At 46.8% G+C, this 17,749-nt stretch overlaps 2 protein-coding genes across 5 annotated transcripts; one reads left to right on the top strand and one right to left on the bottom strand.

Moving 5' to 3' along the window:
- Nucleotides 1-5,442: 5,442 nt before the first annotated feature.
- On the bottom strand, nucleotides 5,443-12,496 carry LOC126529251 (uncharacterized). 4 transcript variants are annotated; one of them, XR_007599196.3, is made up of 4 exons: nucleotides 11,956-12,495; nucleotides 11,374-11,463; nucleotides 5,862-8,940; nucleotides 5,443-5,780 (listed from the first exon to the last, which is right to left on the bottom strand). XR_007599196.3 is itself a non-coding variant. In XM_050176858.3 (4 exons), exons 1-3 carry the CDS (start codon nucleotides 12,330-12,332, stop codon nucleotides 8,259-8,261), a joined length of 1,149 nt encoding a protein of 382 aa, XP_050032815.2. In that variant the 5' UTR covers nucleotides 12,333-12,496; the 3' UTR covers nucleotides 5,443-5,780; nucleotide 8,258. The 4 variants fall into 4 exon arrangements, 3 of the variants coding, with proteins under 3 accessions (XP_050032815.2, XP_050032814.2, XP_050032813.2); XM_050176858.3 differs by having other exon boundaries at nucleotides 8,258-8,940; nucleotides 11,956-12,496; XM_050176857.3 differs by having other exon boundaries at nucleotides 5,443-6,723; nucleotides 8,258-8,940.
- Nucleotides 12,497-12,761: 265 nt separating this feature from the next.
- On the top strand, nucleotides 12,762-17,411 carry Dhfr (dihydrofolate reductase). The gene is made up of 3 exons (XM_050176868.3): nucleotides 12,762-13,324; nucleotides 14,058-14,169; nucleotides 15,965-17,411. The coding sequence occupies exons 1-3, from the start codon at nucleotides 13,098-13,100 to the stop codon at nucleotides 16,199-16,201; spliced, it is 576 nt and encodes a 191-aa protein (XP_050032825.1). The 5' UTR covers nucleotides 12,762-13,097; the 3' UTR covers nucleotides 16,202-17,411.
- The last annotated feature ends 338 nt before the right edge of the window (nucleotides 17,412-17,749 follow it).

The following is a 17,749-nucleotide window of genomic DNA, read 5'->3' as shown; positions in this document are numbered from 1 at the left end:
TCGCCAATGTGCGCGCACGGCATCGGGGCACCAAACGCTGCGCCTAAAATTTGTTTTTCCAAATTTTAGGCTGCCAGGTTGATGGTGCGGCCCTTACACGGGCCTATACGGTACCAGCCTTAAGAGGAAGCTTTAACTCGGGCTTAGCTCTGACGCGGCCTATTCAAATACATGTTCAAATACAAAAACGCAAAAGCGCTTTTCTAACATAACTCCTGGACCGATTTTAATGAAATTTGTAGCATTTGAGAGAAAAAGTTCAATTCTAGTGCCTGTTGGACTCCAAATTTCGAGCTTGGTCTTGAATATTGTTGAAAGAATTTTCAAAAGTTCGATAAAATAGAAGCACGAAGTTTACAAATTAGTAACTCTTTATCAAGAGCAGATATCGTGGTTCTGTAAACGACATCCATTAGATCACTAAAAGCGGACAAATTGGATATGTCAGTTTATATATTACGTGAATTTGTTGCGTTGTGTACAAATGTTCTGCAAAAGCTGCATTTTCATATTGCTAAATTTTTTAAGATTCATGTGTAACGTATCGATTTTGTCCGCTGTAGATGTGCTATCAGATGCAATTCCCAGAATTGCGATATCATTTCTTATTGCCAAGTTACAGTGTCGTAAGCTTCATAGTTTTGTTTTCGAAAAATTTGTGATTTTTGCCAATTATTAGTAAAAAATTGACGACCTAAATAAAAAATTCGACACAAATAGTCACTATATATATATATCTATGGATTATAAGTTTTTTTAAACTGCGACAACCCCGTCAAGTTTGGTGCAGTGGTTGCCGAGAAAAGAAGAGTTCTTTTACATGTATTTAGATAGAAGCACCCGAGATAACGCTGCCTCTTTTATCGCAATGCACCCGGTATCGTTCGCATAAGTTTTAAATTAGTACTGACGTGACATTTATATTTTGAATGAAAATTTGTGAATGAAAACCATACGCCTCTAAATCATCAAAAAACACACTGCAAAGCTTCAACAAACAGCTTCGTTTTTCAGGATCTGACTGTGTCTAGCTTCCGACGCATAAAGTAGTCACGTGGGAGTGACGTATTGACACTCGATCGGTCGCCTCCTATGCTGCTACCGCTGCTATACCGCACCTCACGAGAAGCAACACATTAGATGACCGACGTAACCGGAGCAAGTGCCAAAATTGCACGATGTTCTGCCGCCACGTGACCACCACCACGAGGCGACGCTAGTCACATCCTGTAAGACGAAACCGGCTGTAGAAAAGCTATTTCATTATTTAAGAAGCTCTGAGGCTGGCCCGTACTTTTGAAGACAAGGTCTTCTTAGTTGACTTCACACAGGTTTGGCATATCTGGATGTCTTCTAACCGGTTCCAGAGAAGAAAAAAGAAAGACCCGGCCCTTTAGCGTCTCAAGTTCGTTGCAGCAAGTCACAAGAGGTATCAAAATGTAGGCCTCAACGAGACAAGAAGCGAGAATTAGCCGCAGAGTAGGTGAAATTAATGACACGGGCATAATTAGTACCAATATAGTGAAGAATTAACCACATTGCATTGTACTCCTGTAAAGGGTGCACCGCCGTAGACATAGTGATGCTGAGAGGAAGCAGCCGTACGGCACTTTTTTGGAAAAATGGAGCGAGTTCGCTTGGACTAAACTAAGCTCGCGCGAAGCAATGGTGCCTGGAAGGTGACTTCGGCGGTGCCCACAAGAGGCGGAAATTAGTCGCAAGGTATGTGAAATTAACGGTACGCTCGTAATTAGCGCGAATATAGTCGAAAGTAAACGACCTAGCACCACAGGCTGCACTATCTCCGGGATCGGTCCACTTGGCCCATCGGTTAAAAAAGAAAAGGGGGGAGGCCGGGGCAACCAAGTTTCGACGCTAAAGAAAACAAGGTCGACGTAATTGGGCGTGAATTACGGTAGGAATGCCACGAAATGAGTGAATAATAAACATAAGAGAGAGATATGTATATAATAGCTTGAACGCGGCAGAGGGGCGGGTGGACGGAGGATTAGCACGCAATTTAGATGCAGCCACACAAGCAGAGAGATTCTTAGCACCGTCTGCTGCGTCACAGGTCTGACCACCGCTGTGGTCAGTTGCTTCGCAGCTGCTGGGGACTGAGGGGCCGGGGTTTGATTTTGTATTCATATAGGAGGTTGTTGTGGCCAATCCTGCTCTGGTGAGGGAGTGCGCGCGCGGTGCCGGTTCTGGTCACCAGGATCAGGCCTCACTCCAGGCCTGTTTATGCAACTTTATCAACACGCGGATTTTTTTTTTTAATCCGGTGGAAAATTGCGTGGCACCGGGATTCGAACCACGGTCCTCTTGCACGCGAGGCGGATGCTCTACCTCTGTGCCACCGCTGCTAAGAATCTCTGAGTCTGGACAGGCCGCCATTGGAATCTGAACCTGGCAACGTTTAACGTTAGAACATTATCTAATGAGGCGAGTCTAGCAGTGCTATTGGAGGAATTAGCTGGCAGTAAATGGGATATAATAGGGCTCAGTGAGGTTAGGAGGGCAAAAGAAGCATATACAGTGCTAAGAAGCGGGCACGTCCTGTGCTACCGGGGTTTAGCGGAGACGAGAACTAGGAGTCGGACTCTTAATTAATAAGGATATAGCTGGTAGCATACAGGAATTCCATTGCATTAACGAGAGGGTGGCAAGTCTTGTTGTGAAACTCAACTTGAAGGTCGTACAGGTCTACGCCCCTAAATCCAGTCATGATGACCAGGAAGTCAAAAGCGTCTATGACGACGTGGAATCGGCAATTGGTAAAGCCAAAACAAAATACACTATACTGATGGGCGACTTCAATGCCAGGGTAGGCAAGAAGCAGGCTGGAGAAAAGTCAGTGGGGGAATATGGCATAGGTTCTAGGAATAGCAGGGGAGAGTTATTAGTAGAGTTAGCAGAACGGAATAATATGCGGATAATGAATACCTTCTTCCGCAAGCGGGATAGCCGAAAGTCGACGTGGAGGAGCCCGAATGACGAGACTAGAATTGAAATAGACTTGGTACGACTCACTGGTACGAGGCCCAAACTTTGTCACAAGTAACATTCTTTATCTTCAGCTGGAAAGTCAACTTCAACGGTCCCGAGATATTCTCAACCCGCGCACAACGTCACAGTGTTGCGTTTCACTGGTTTAAATAGTTTGTTTTGGTTTGCATGGGGTAGACCTGCATCTCGGCGTCAGCCAACACTGCTTTTCGAGCTCAAGCTCCTTCAAAGAAGCGGTGACACTTTCCCGTTTATTCATCGATGCGTCGGTCCTTTCTGTTCTCGTCCTCCTTTCGCCGCGCGTTCGCCCTACGGACCATTTGAAGCATCCTCTTGCTCAGTAGTACAGTCAAAGTCCGATTTTTCGCGAAAACGTCCGAAAAATCGAGCAGATCGAAAAAAATGAATGCATGTCTTTTACTGCCCTTAAAAGATCAAATCGCCACAGGCACATGCCAAAAAGCTCTGAAGGCCTACTAGCACATTTATCAGGCAAATCGCTGCTCCTGCTGGGATACGAGATGGTGGGCGCACGCGTGTACAATTATGGAATGTGTACTTGGACCCCGTGACAATTGCCCTTTCCCCCCACTTGTTAAGCTTCACCGCAATACTTCGCGCATGCTTCACCGCTTAACACTACTGTAGTGTGGCGAAGCTTAATTTTGGAAAGGGCATAATTCAACGCATCGTGTTTTCCAAGCTCAAGGTCATTGACGAGGATAACAAAGGCTAAATCAGCGCCTAACAGCGGCGAACGTCGAAGTAGCTAGGCTTAGCGTTGCCGCAGTGGTGGCTACGGCTGCCAGCAGATATGCGTGCGAGAGTGCCGGTTCCAGGCGGCGGTGGTGGCTTTGATGAATGCCCTTTCGGACCTGCGGTCACGGCAGACAGTTTGGAAAATCGGACGGCGAAAGGGTTCTTGCGTCCGAAATTTCATACGTTCTTATGCATTGACTCTATGGGGCACGTGGTGGTGCCGCGAAGCCGTCCGAATTATCGTGTATGTCCCGAAAATCCAGCGTCCGGAAAATCGGTCGATGGTACACTGGTAGGTTTTCCAGCCGACGACACGGCGTCAAAGACGATTCCTCTCTGTCACCCGAGCCAACATAAGCGCGACTTTCGTTCAATAATATTACAGCGAATTTTCCAGATTATTCAAAATCCCCGAGAATTACCGGTTGGCAGACACGCTGATTGTGGCCTCGCTGCAACATCAATCTGGGAGTTTTAGTCTCTCCGCTTCCCTCATTTAGGGAGCTGTCGGGAATGTATCTCTTTGGTCACATGATTAATCGGTACCTTGAGCACTTTTGAACTGGCGCAAACGGCCAACGCGCCGAGCCCAAAGGAGGCCAGCGTACGAACCCCGATCGGTTTCGGCCAGATCGCGCTTAGAGACGCTCGCACGAAGGCGAGGCGTAAACGCCGCGTCATTCCTGGGCGTCCGCTAAAGGCGTGAAAACTTCGCTACGGTTCTTTCGGTTTTCAAAGTGAAACTGTCAAGAATCGCGATGGATAAAGCAGCAGCGTCGGCCTTTTTTGTACGTATGGAACCTGGGTAATTGGCGTTTGCCAAATTCTGCCATGCTGTCGAATCTGAAAATGGCAGCGTTGTAATCAATAGTACCCACCGGTAATGCTCGGATGACTAGCTTATAATATTGCGAAAGGATCAATCATCTGAACTCTTGTGCCACGAAAGGCGTCTACAGGAACTGTGCCACTCAGGCCAGTAATGGAGATACCTGTACACACAGACGTCTGGTGGATGCGCACAGAAACGACGGTGAAAGTTACTCGCGGCATTTCGGAAAAGGTTCCAGGTGCTCTAACCGCGGCCAGCGGATTCTACTTCTGCGATTTCGCTTGCCCCGGATTTTTCTTCTGTCCGGTTTTTACAGGTTCGAGTTAACGGTTTACTATTGTGCTGCTTTAATGCAGAAGAATGTGGTGCAGCCGGCCACGTGCTCAGCGTCCAGGCAATGTCGAAAACGCCCACAGCGCCAAAGGTGGATGCGGTCTCACCCCGCTTAAAACCCCTTAAACTTCGTAAAGTAGCGGCACGCTTTGAAGAATGCCGCCTCCTCCTCGAGCACTCTGGCCGACGCCGCGGCGCTATTGGCCAAATAGCATCACGTGGGCCCTCGCACCGTGCATTAGCGCCATTTTTGCTCGAGAAAAGTCTACGGAGTGGCGAGGAGCACACGTTGGGGCCGACGGTACGCTCGAGCAGTGTAGGCGGCGCCGCGATCGAGGGGAAACGAGGAGTGAAGGCAGAGGAGGAGAGTGCCGCTACTTTACTAAAAGGCTTCATCCCCGCTTTCCACGTATATCGGTAACGGACGTTAGCAAAGTTGGCGAAACACCATAGATCCGCAGCTGAACCGTGAGCATTTTGATGTCAAATGATAAGACGCACACATACGCTTTCTTCTACAGCTTTATTGGATACCAAGAACCGCAGTCACAAACTACAGCTACTACTGCACATGCCTCGTGCAATGCTAGTCGCGATACATCGCCAGCAGCGTGCAAGACAGCACATACTGCCTATGTACGCTCTGAAGGAAAAAAAAAAAAAGTTGCATACTTTAACTGCACTGGAGAAACGTGTGGAATGAAACAAACCAAAAACCGGGCCTGCGTCCCCCACCGCGGGCACCCGCACGGACAACTGCGCAGCAGGCACGCTCAACCGCCGCCGCAACTCCAACAGCAGGCACGAGCCAACCAACGCTCCCGCACCGCACCACGGCAAGCCCGGCCTGTTGGCGAGACTCGGTCAATTTCCAATTTGGGAGTGGCCGATGCGTGACCCCCGGCCCCCCCGAGCCCGCTGTACTTACGCTGGCTGGACAGCAACCACGGGACGCTCCGTCCACACCAGCAGTCTGCAAGTGCCGCCTTCTGCCGGCCGCAAACTGGAACACTTCGCCGAAGTTTCAGTGGCGAAAGCCAGGAAGGCTACAAGTGACCTCGTTTGTTATAACTAGCAGCGTAACTTAAAAAAAAAGAGAAGTCATTGTTATATGCCTAATAAGCTGAGCTACATTACTTTTAAGGTAAACCCGCTTTTCCAATAACCTGTCGTTTCTTGCCGTTTGTGCCAGTATTTCATCCAAGATGCTGAGTAGGCTCCAATAATGTAAGTCTATACTATCCTAAGCCTGCCCTAAGCCAAACCAGACCCACTTTCATTAAAAAAATTATGAACACAAAATTAGCTCATCTTAGTAACAATAACCTGCTTTTCTTCCAATCACCAAACAGCTTTTTGCCCTGCTACTATACGTCACATACAACTTGCACTTCAGTGCACCGTAACCTCAGACGTACTCGTCTATTCCAAGGCAGCAGCCCAATTTTGTATGCAAGCTATGCAAAAATAGAGACTACGCTACTACTTGTCCAGAGTTCCTCAAGTCTGCACATTCTTGCCATGGCCACGAGCCACTGTCAAAACAAGCCACAGAAACCAGCGTTTTGTCGGGGTCTGAGAGAACAGGGCAGGGGTCTGCAGGAGAACGAAGAAGGTGGAGGAGGAAAAAAAAAGAGAAAAGGAGGATCGCAAACACGACGTGTAGCCCGACAGCACATCTCCGCCCGAACTCGGCACAGGCTGCAACCAGCCACGGCAGCAGCACCAACGCAGCGTACGATCAAGCACCGCCTTACCAACACCCTCACAGCTCCTGCAGCTCACAGCGCCTGCAGGCATGACAGGGGGCACAACCACAACACGAGTCAGCCAAGAGGCGCTCCTTTGCCCCAGCGGGGGAAAGCATGTCCCGAACAACCCAATGCACAATTTCATACAGGGCAGTGGGCCTGCATCACCGCAGGCTACATTTACTTACATCGGCCGAAAGGAGCGATACATCAACTGCATTTGTGCACTTTTGTAATGTTGCGTCGACAGAGAGCCCTGCATAAATGGATCCTCCGGCTAATGTGCTCTGCCGTCTCCTGGATGTTGCGGCTAGTTTTCAACAGCATATCCTGCTTGTCTGTGGATGTAGAATCTAGTTATGGAAGGTTGGAAATGTCATTTTTTTTCCAGCGTGAGGAATGGTTGCACGGTCTAAGAAGAGCGTAATAGCTGTTGCAGACAGTGCATTGCAGAGCTGTCTACCTCTCCGATGAGACTATGCCTCTGTTTCTGTAGCCGGAAAAACGGCATTTGTCTAGAAATGCTGCAGACATCAATGTGCACTAAACATTTATTACAGATTAAACAGGCAAGTACTGCATCCTGCTGTGGTAAAGAAAAAACTACAACATCCAATTTCCGTCTGAAAAGGTCACATAAAAGAATAAACTTTTAAGCCTGAAGAACTATTTATACATGGCTCTCTTAACAATGAAGCCCTTCCAAGATCCAAACTTCCAAGATCAGGCTGCATGAATACTACAATGTGAAAGGGGACCATAAGCCATTGTGGCATTTTGTGCCTCATTAGCCCTCGTCAAGTTTATGACAAAAATTGGAAGAGGAACACGACACACATGCCATTACATTTCAGCGTTAAACACTGTCGGCAATACAACACAGAATGAGAGGTAGAAGCAACGCAACTGTGACAAAAACCTTAGCACCATACAGTGCCTTCTGAAACTGCAACAAGTCAAAAATGTTGTGACGGGTGAAATTCTGGGCTGTGCTTGAGCCCAGACGTAATGAACACTCTGGAGTACCAACTACACAATGCAGAAGGAAAAAAGTGCAGTAACAGTGCTGAACCTCACACTGCTCAAAAGAGGTATATAATTATGCCATTTTTTAATATGATTAAAACAATAATGTGAAACACACAAGCAGGTTTTAATCAGAAAACAATGGTAATTAAAGAAGTGGTTTCATTTACAGCATTATGTGACAAAGCCAAGATGACAAATCTCTCGGGAGTTTCTTCTTAGTTTTTGGCTCAGTCCTGCACGCTGCACAGCCAATGCATAATGCTAAAATGAGAAGCCATCCGCACATTAGGTGTGAAAAGACCAATCTTACATTGACTGGAAACTGCCAATCAAGCCTCCCACAAAGCTACAGAAAACTGCATGGATTCATGTCTACTACCGCTAACGGGGGATAGAAATCCTCGTCCCGAGAAAGTTGCTGGAACAAGTACATCTTTTTACAAAAGGTGCACACAACACATGAAATGAAAGAATAAACAATGTTCCAATGAACACCCTGGCTTGGGTGCAATACCCTCAACAGACTGCGAGGACTCTCACGTGCCTCAGTTGGAGTCCTGCGATTTGGACCGTGACCGGTCCCTGCTTCTGGACTTCTCCCTGGCTGCCCCATCAGACTCTCCCGGTGCGGGGCTGCCACTCTGCCGTGGACTGCGTGACCGTGAACGCGAGTCCTCTCGGGCCTCCTTCTCTCGTGGGCTGCGCGATGCACTCCGCATGCGGGAGTCTCCGTTCACCGATGGACTGTGGCTCTGATCCCGCGGCTCGCTCTCCTTGCGGCTTCGGCTCCGGCTTCTGTGAGACTTGCTCCGGCTCCTTTCCTTGGACTCTGATCGGCTTCGATGCTTGCTTCGGCTCCGCTCCTTTGACTTGGACTGGCTACGTCTCTTGCTTCTACTGTGCTCCTTGGACTTTGAGCGGCTGCGGTGCTTGCTCAGGCTTCGCTCCTTGGTCTTTGAGCGGCTGCGGTGTCGGCTTCGACTGCGGTCCTTGGACTTTGAGCGACTACGATGCTTTGACACACTACGACCGCGCGACTTTGAGCGGCTGCGGCCCCTCGATTTTGATCGACTCCTCTTTGCCTCACGACGTCGGGAGAGACTCCGGTCCCTAGACTTGCTGCGGCTCTTGCGCCTACTACGACTGCGACTCTTTCGTCGACTTCTGCTACGGCTCTTCCTGGACCTACTTCTGGATCGCCGGCGATCCCTGGATCGGCTTCGGGACCTGGATATGATGCAAAGCCAGAGCGCCACAAACCGTCTTAGTATATGTGCACACCTCCAAGATGCAGTGGTTACAAATGTGGACATTGTGTGGACACTGCAGTCATTTGTTTTCTACAGCATGATGGCATTTATTCAGAACTCACTGCACATGGCTACCACGTTAAAGAGACAGCAAACAAAATGAGCATATATGGTAGATATAAGTGGGGGAGGGAGGTGTCCATAGGTGGAAAAATAACTAAAAAATCTATTTTTGGAAAATCATATTTTCGGAATTTACATCTATTATTATCTTCATCTGCCAAGTTTTTATCTGGTATGTCAATACTAAGCTGTAATATCAAGTTTCAAAATATGCGTAAGGCAAGTGATTTTTAGCCAATGCCAACGACATCTTTAATAACGCTGCACTCGCATGCTGCCATCGTGGCCCATGCTCCTGGAGCCCACATGTGTAATTTCCGACTGTTCTCAGTTGTGAAAACTTTGCCCTGCTCAGGGGAAGAGTTAGAGAGTTCACGATGTACACAACTGTGTGCATAGGGTTTGAAAGAGCTGAAGTTTCCCTTGAGCACATGCACTATGGTATTAATGATTGTTTACCCAACAAGCAACACACTGCTTTTAGACTGTGCCTTTTTTTTTGTTGTTGTTGCGAAATTTACCTACTTTAGGAACTTGTATGAATATTGTTGTTCTTAGCTGGTACTCCTCTGGTGTCCTCTCATAAGCGTAAGAGTTCTAGAAGTATGGTCAGAGATTGAAGAGCGAACAACTTCTTCAAACAGAATTTACTTTTCGTATAACTTGACAAAACATTCACAAAATCATAGAGCTCAAACTTGTAAACTTTTACGAAGAATTTGAGGAAGATGGCAGGCATGGTAATAGTCCTGTTGCACGAGCACACTTGGATGTACCCGAGTCTGTGAAGGTTGAACTCTATTAGGCTCGGCTGCAGTTTGCGATGGTTGCTTTCGCGCTGGCACGGTCAATTAATTTGGCATGGCATTTTCTAGGTGGGAAAAACAGATTCAGCACTGCTAGGTCACAATTAAACCCCCGTCTGTTCACTCTGATATGCTTACACAAGCTTCACGCTTGCATCATGGTCAAATTTATTTGATGCACATCTACTTCAGTGAGAATGAAAACTGCTTGTGTTACAGGGATATGAACGTCACAACCACATAAAGCCACCAGACAATAACAACAAGCATAGGGGAAATGATTTGTGAAATGTAGAAAACATAAATAAAGATCAATGAGGGCAAAATAAAAATAATGGCCGCAGGTGATAGATAGATAGATTATGGGGTTTTACGTGCCAAAACCACTTTCTGATTATGAGGCACGCCACAGTGGAGGTCTCCGAAAATTTTGACCAGCTGGGGTTCTTTAACGTGCACCTAAATCTAAGTACACGGGTGTTTTCGCATTTCGCCCCCATCGAAATGCGGCCGCCGTGGCCGGGATTCGATCTGGCGACCTCGTGCTCAGCAGCCTAACACCATAACCACTGAGCAACCACGGCAGGTTATGGCCGCAGCTGGGATACGAGCCCACGTTTTCACATTATGCGTGCAATGCTTTTACCAAATAAGCAACCACGGCACTGCTTTTCTTTTTTTTGCAGTCCACTTTCCCGCGTACTATAGTTAACACTGGGGATGCTAACCAATCACGGCTTTGATGACAGACAAGCCGGATGTAGGGCATCCGTGTCTACATCTGTCATCAAGGCCATGAGTGGTGGCACTAGCAAACAATCACAGGGTTTACAGTAAACAGATAAATAACCAGGAAAGTGGACTGCAATACGGTGCCGCCATAGATCAATTCCTAAGAGCCTAGCACACATAATGCAAATGCGTTGGTTTGTATCTCACCAGATGCCATTTATTGTCTACTTTCATTTATAATTTCTACTTTCACATAAATAGACAATTCCCCCTATGCTTTCCTTGCTGTTATTGTCTGCTTTATGTGGTGGTGACTTGCGAAAACTGGGCATCTTAATTCCTTTCTGTCTCGTTCAGGGATCTGAACAGGCACTTAGCATTATGAAAGGCGCAAAATCACTTTAGAGTGACTTAGCAAATCGAGTGATCAAAAATATGCTTCCATTCACTTAAACGTATTGTCTCTAATGTTGCCTAAGGCGAAACTTCGCTTCTTTGAACTTCACGAAAAAATCTCAACACCGGTATGCCAGTGTGACACATCACGAGTGACAATGTGGGGTTTTTTTTTTTTCGGGGGGGGGGGGGGGCGTTTTGGCGAATCGAAATTGCCGAAACTTGCTAGGTCGAGTTCAGTTTACAACGCAACGTGGTCCTTCTCAATTTGCCTCCTAAAAACCCAGGTGGGGGCCTATAAAAGGCTTAAAGCGCAAGTTCGGCGAAAGCGTAATGAAGCCAGTGTGCCTCACCTCTTGGAGCGGGACCTTGAACGGCGTCGGCGTGACCGAGAACGGCTCCGGGAACGGCGGCGCGACCTCGACCGTGACCGCCTGCGGCTCCTGCGCCATAGCATTTAGGGCAAGCACTGTCACAGCAGAAGGCAAACTACGCGGCATTGCTGTCCAATTGGAACAGATATGTTCGGCCCCCGCCACATCACACATTGTTTGGATGCTGTTTCGCGAGTGCGTTTTCGAACACTATTGCCCCGTTGAAGGCTTGGCGCGGCAAGACACGTCCTTCCAGTGATATGAGCACAACCAGAAGACATGTTTTTTTTTCATTATTTCAAATTAAAGCAAAGAATGACGCGCAAACGAAGTACGCCAGCAACACCTGACCCCGACACATGTAGCACAGTCTTGCAGCAATAGAAATATTCGACAAGACCTGCGACATATACAACAACGAGGCGTTGATACAACTCGAGCGACGGTGCTGCCATCAAGCGCGTGGCGCGCGAAACCAAGGTGTGCACTCGCACAATAAACCGCTTTAAATAGCAACAGAAGATCAGAATGATCTAATTAGTGCTTCAAACAAGCACTCACCTAGATCGGCGGCCGCGGCTCCGGGATCGTGAGCGGGACCGGCGACTCGACGCGCCGTAGCGAGACGAGGACGACTGGCGATACGGGTCGGTAGGCCTACCGTAGCGCGCCATTTGGACCCGCAGTTCCCGGCCGTCCATGATGTAGCCGTCAAGCGCATCCATGGCGTCCTCGCAGTCGCGCTTGTCGTAGAAACGAACGAATGCGAACCCGCGGCTCTCCCTGGTGTAGGGGTGACGCGGGATGTAGACGTCCCCGACGTCGCCGTACCTCTCGAACACGCGCTTGAGGTCCTCCGGCGTGGTGCGGTACGTCAGGTTGTCGACCTTCAGGGAGGACATCCCGTCGATCGTCGGTGGGGCCCGGCCGTAACTCATGGTGCGAAGTCTCGGTGCGCGGTCGAACCGCGTCCCTGATTACGGGTGCAACTCTGCTTCAAGCTTGCAGACGGTGGCGAGAAAAGCCGTGAAACAAAAGCAATCGAGGGCGCCTTCGTCAGAGCAGCACGAACGATGGCGTCGCCTACGTTTTCCGAACAAGATGCCGCCGCAAGGGGCGCGCGCGTACGACCGAAGCTGGCCGATGCTGCTTAATGTAGTGATATTTGGTCTCGCACTATTTAGAAAAAAAAAAGAAAAAAAAGGCGAAAAATAAAAAGATTTACTCAAGGAGGTTATACGTTTGGTTTTACCCCGCTTTACCATCATGTCGTTTATCTTAATTTTTATTCAGAAGCTTCACGACGGTATTCAGTACCGTTAATAAGATTAATTTCTTCATTATTATTTATCTGTTTCATAAAAGAAAGCAAACGTTGGTTCTTTATTCTATGGCAAAAGCGCTCACTCGACAAAAGTGAACGATATAGTAAGGCAGGAATGTTTACATAACGTCGTAAATCCTTTATTCCATGGGCTCACACGCACACATACCCAGTGCCCTCACCCTTGCGCTTCCCGTCTTTTCGCGCGCTTTCCCCCGCCATAAACTTTTCGCTAATTGAAGTGTCCGACTGCAGTGGCGGCGAATAAAAAAAGAAAAAAAAAAGAAGGCCCTCCAGCCGCGATAACGGACTCCGACGGAAGGTGGTGAAGTCGCTCGAGGCGCGCCATTCAGTTGCCATCGCCGGTCTGATACGAACGATGTGTCCGAGCTGCGCCACGAACGCGCTGCCGTGCTTCGCCATCGCCGCAATGTGCCGTAACCGGGGGATCGGCTTCAAGAATGACCTGCCCTGGCGCCTCAAGAAAGAAATGGCCCACTTCTCGCGACTCACGAAGGAGGCGACGGAGGGAAAGCAGAACGCCGTCGTCATGGGCCGCCTCACGTGGGAATCCCTGCCGCCAAAGTTTCGGCCACTCAGCGACAGGTAGCGGCGAGAGGAAGACGCTTTGGGTCAAATGCCTCGGCAGGGTTACGCGAGTGTAGAATTCACTGTCGGCAGCAGTAACTGTGGTTGCAATAGTAAACTAGCCACTACAATTACCTGCAGTAGTAACTAGTCGTAAGTGTTGTGCTTGGCTGCGGTAACAGAAACTACTAGTAACTAGCAGAAGTAATATTAACTAGCCATAGTAGTTGCAGGAACTAGTAGCAAGTGGCTGCTGTAGCAGTAGTAGCAGCCATAGCTGTTGTGCCTGCAAATTGTAATGGCAGTAACTAGCTGCAGTAGTAGTAATACAGTATAGTATCACATGGTGGCGTGCTCGTATCAGCATCCCAGCGCACACCTGCAGTTATATATGACCAAACGTTGGGATGTCACAGCGCAACTAGTATTAGAAAGCGGATAGATTGTATTCCAGCGTTTACATACTGTGAACAAAATGCATTGGGTTTCACTTGTGGTACAGTATTTCACAGGTGAAACATAGGTTTTAATATTGTCTGGCACTCATTCCTATTAAGGCACGTGATCAAGTACTGTCACACCTCAGTCGCCACAGTTGAATTGGTTAGTTTAGTTCAGTGAGGTGTTGGCTTGGACTAGTTGGTCAGATTAGGTGTCATCCGCTCTGAATGAAGCTGCCTGTAATAGTTTTTGCGTGCATATAACTTCGCACTAGCTGGATGTCTCACAATGTTGTGCTTGTTTGCGACAGGATAAATGTTGTGGTGAGCAAGACTCTGACCGAGGTTCCAGAGGGACACCACGTGGCATCCAGCTTTCCAGATGCCCTGCAGATTTTGCGGACGCTTATCGATGCTGGGAAGGCAAGTGCTACACCGCCCTTTAAAACTCTTTTCCTTTGCATTTTGCTTGATTCAAGTATGACCAGTTGCAATAAATTATTACTTTATGGAATGGTAATGTGCTGATTTGTTTATCCGCAGATATGAATTTGGTTGGTGATTGGATGTCTATACATCACCATGGAAAGGTTCCTCAAACCCTTTTTGGGAAAGTTCATGTAAATATGAAATTTAATTGAAAACTCGCCATTTAATTTTTCTGATATACAAGTCCAGATGAAGGGTGGATATATGTATGTGGTAATGGTTCTTTATTTCTGGCCATAGTATGCTTTCAAGTCTGAATATTGTTCACATGTTAGCACCGATTTGGAGGTTATCTTAGTTCTGGCCAAAGGTGGTTATCACGTCTAACACTAGTCAAATCTTAGCAGCTCTTTGGGAATTATCTTGCAGAAGCTTTCGTGCCTTCTTTTTTTAATGAACACTGCAATATAGTAATTGCATTCCTGCTTCAGATGCTGCATTAACAGTAAGTTTTGATGGCACTGTAATGAAGCCGCTGAACTTCTAGTGTCGAATTTCACGGGCTGTTTTTGAGTGGCTACCCAAATCCTTGAGCGAGCGCTTCAATAGTGCTTGTATTTTGCGAATCCAAACGTGCCAGTGTTAACCGTAATGGGCCGGGATAATGGAACGATTCTATTCCAGTGCCAGTCCTTTCTTTGCTTTGCCAATGGTCCGAGCGGCTGCCCGCCAATGTTACCACTTGGATTGGCAGGCCGTGAACATTGTGCGATAAGAATGTATTAGAATAGAATGAAGGAAATCCTTGCAGTATAGCAGCCACGCTCTGTGCTGGATCTCTGCAGAAGTGACACCACGCACCAACTCTAGCCAAACTATGGGCCTGGCTAGAACTCGCGGATTTGGTCATACTCTGGTGGCAAGAGAGGTAAACTTGCCCTATAGCCAGTTCATACCTGCCGACACTCGAATTATTTGTAGTTTATGAATTTCAGCTCATAATCTTACGAATTTTGTGTCAAGCTTTGTAAAAAAATCTGTTTACAAAGCAGTTTTGAGTCCTTAAAATATGGAACAGCACAAGCTAACAAAAAGAAATGCATGCAAAAAAGAATTTTGGATGGTGCCTGCACTGGACTCCTCACGGCATGCAAGATGTCATATGCCTGCCAATAAACCTGTTTCAAGCGAGCTTATTCTAACAAGTTTTTTGAGGCAGTTGAAATGGGCTACAGTGCAGTCGTTGAGAAAGCCGCTGCTGTTTTCAAGTTTGTAGCTGCTTGCGTGCAGCGTCTGGAGGAAATAATTGTTAATAAAGTGCATATATATCCCATAAAAGGTGTGTGTGTGTGATCAGAGTGAAACTAAAGAAAAATGCATAGTATGACCTCTCTCCTTTATTAGTTGTAAAGTTCACAGGTTGGCAGCTATGCTAGCTGATCTGAACCAACCAATTGGAATATACAGAACCACTCTCACTTGGCGAGCTACAAAAACAAAATTTTCTGCTACTAGTATGGAGAAAACCCCGTTTCATACAGACCACTGAAATTGGTCGTCAACATCACCAGTTCACTTTTGTTTACATTTCTTCAAGTTGCTAAGCTCTAGGTCTAGGGTTTGATCCCAGCTGCAGCAACCACATTTAAATGGGGGCAGAATGCAAAAATGCTCGTACTTATATTTTGGTGCACATTGAAACTACAGTCCCCTGTTACAGATTTTCGCCTAATCAGATCGTGGTTCTGGCACCTGAAACCCTAGAATTTGTGTTTTTTATTTTTTTCAGGTGGACAAGGTGTTTGTGGTTGGAGGAGCTCAGCTCTATCGTGAGCTGCTCGACAGTCCCCACTGTGCCCGTATATACCTCACCGAAATTGACAATGACTTCGAGTGCGACGTCTTCTTCCCGGAATTCGACGCCAGCAAGTTCCGGCTGGTCAAAGAGGATGGCATCCCTGAGGAACTCCAGCAGGAAGGCGATGTCACTTACCATTTTCGAGTCTATGAGCGTGTACAAAAGTGACTGTTCCATCTCAGCTTTGGATAGTGAGAAGTGTTTTTGCGTTTAGAGGAATGGTGCCGTTTATTATCGTTTTGTTTTGTGTGTGTGCCATATGTAGTAAGCCATATGCGTTGTGCAGTTTCAATTTGTTTTCTATTCGTGTGGTTAATTTACCTACTGGAGAAAGTCCTAGTTGCTTTTTTTACGTTTCTACATGCTTTCTACATTTGTCATTTACTAACGAATAGCTGAAGTGTACAGTATTGTCAGTGTCCTTCAATACTTTTCATCTGGTCATGAAGCTTCCGCGTAACGTTATGGGAGAGCTTCATATAGCACCTGCAGCAGATACTGCACTGGTGCAAGTAGAAGGTGGACTGGAACAGACGCCCAACAGACGCCACAGGCGGTCTGTGCTTATGCTCGCCGTTGTTCAAGGGTCGACTGCCTGTATCGGCATCTGAATATTGTGGAAGGAACGTGCAAATCGCCGCCATGTTTCTGTACAGTGTTCAGAAACTTAAAAGCGAACAATTTTGGAACAGCTGCACCTTGTTTCATTTCCAGCTTCAACTGTGTTCGCAACAGTGGCTTAGTTCATAATTCAAATTGTACACCGGGACTGGTACATCATTAGAAACCGACTACAGAGCAAGTTCACGTCGTGCTTTTATGTAATTGCAGGTAAAAAAAACCTGCGTTTCAAACTAACAAAGCTAACCAACTGATTACTAAGCTAATTAACAACTAATTATCAAACTAACAAGAACAACCGACTAATTAACTAGCCAAATAGGTAATTCCTGAACTAGTTATCAAACAACCAACTAGCCTAATTTACTAGCTAATCTACCAATTAGCTCACAAAACCCAATAAGTAACTAACAAACAGTAACAAAACCAACTCAACCGATAAACTACATAATAATAACTAGGTCATACACCAGCTAAACTAAATAAGGTAACTAATCAAACTAAAAAGCTGACTGCTTAGCTAGGTTATCTAACTGAAATAACAAAGTTATTCACTAATAAGCTACCTAACTATAATAATTAAGCAAGTATGAACTTACAAACTAATCAACTAATAACTAACACACTGAACTAGCTAACCAAATGACCTGTTTAAGAGCAGGCCATCTTCTGCCTGCTTACACCTTATTTGCAGTTCAATTACGCTCGTCTGAAGTGTACATCCATCGTTGCTCAATAAAGTAAGCTGAGCAAAACACTGGTGTTATTTCTTGGTGTTTCTCCGCCTTGGTGTACAGGTAACTACTCAAGCATCAAAGCTTGTTTTATGTTACAAAGTTTACTAACGTTTCAAAACCAGTACCTCTATTGCCTGGAATACAGAATGAATCGACTAGAAATGTGCGCAATTTCTGTGTGAACCAAGGTTCTTCACATGAAAGCAGTGTTCAGCAACCTGCACGTCTTTTTGAAGCCTACTTAAGGAATATGAAGTTATGCTAGTTCGACAGATTAAGCCTTTTGAGTTGCAAACTGATCAGTACTGCCGCCAGTGCAGGTTTTCTAAGCTAGATGTGCAAATGAAAGACGAGTGCC

Source organism: Dermacentor andersoni, chromosome 8, assembly GCF_023375885.2.
Source record: "Dermacentor andersoni chromosome 8, qqDerAnde1_hic_scaffold, whole genome shotgun sequence".
NCBI lineage: Eukaryota > Metazoa > Arthropoda > Arachnida > Ixodida > Ixodidae > Dermacentor > Dermacentor andersoni.
This window is presented reverse-complemented; position numbering and strand designations above follow the sequence as displayed.

Excerpts from the sequence above, each read along its gene's own strand:
- LOC126529251 (XM_050176858.3), bottom strand. The coding sequence starts at position 12,332 with ATGAGTTACGGCCGGGCCCCACCGACGATCGACGGGATGTCCTCCCTG. Across the intron at positions 11,464-11,955 it reads AGCCGCGGCCGCCGATCTAG|GAGCCGCAGGCGGTCACGGT; the intron begins GTGAGTGCTTGT and ends GCTATGGCGCAG. Across the intron at positions 8,941-11,373 it reads TCAAGGTCCCGCTCCAAGAG|GTCCCGAAGCCGATCCAGGG; the intron begins GTGAGGCACACT and ends CATCATATCCAG.
- Dhfr (XM_050176868.3), top strand. The coding sequence starts at position 13,098 with ATGTGTCCGAGCTGCGCCACGAACGCGCTGCCGTGCTTCGCCATCGCC. Across the intron at positions 13,325-14,057 it reads TTTCGGCCACTCAGCGACAG|GATAAATGTTGTGGTGAGCA; the intron begins GTAGCGGCGAGA and ends TGTTTGCGACAG. Across the intron at positions 14,170-15,964 it reads CGCTTATCGATGCTGGGAAG|GTGGACAAGGTGTTTGTGGT; the intron begins GCAAGTGCTACA and ends TATTTTTTTCAG.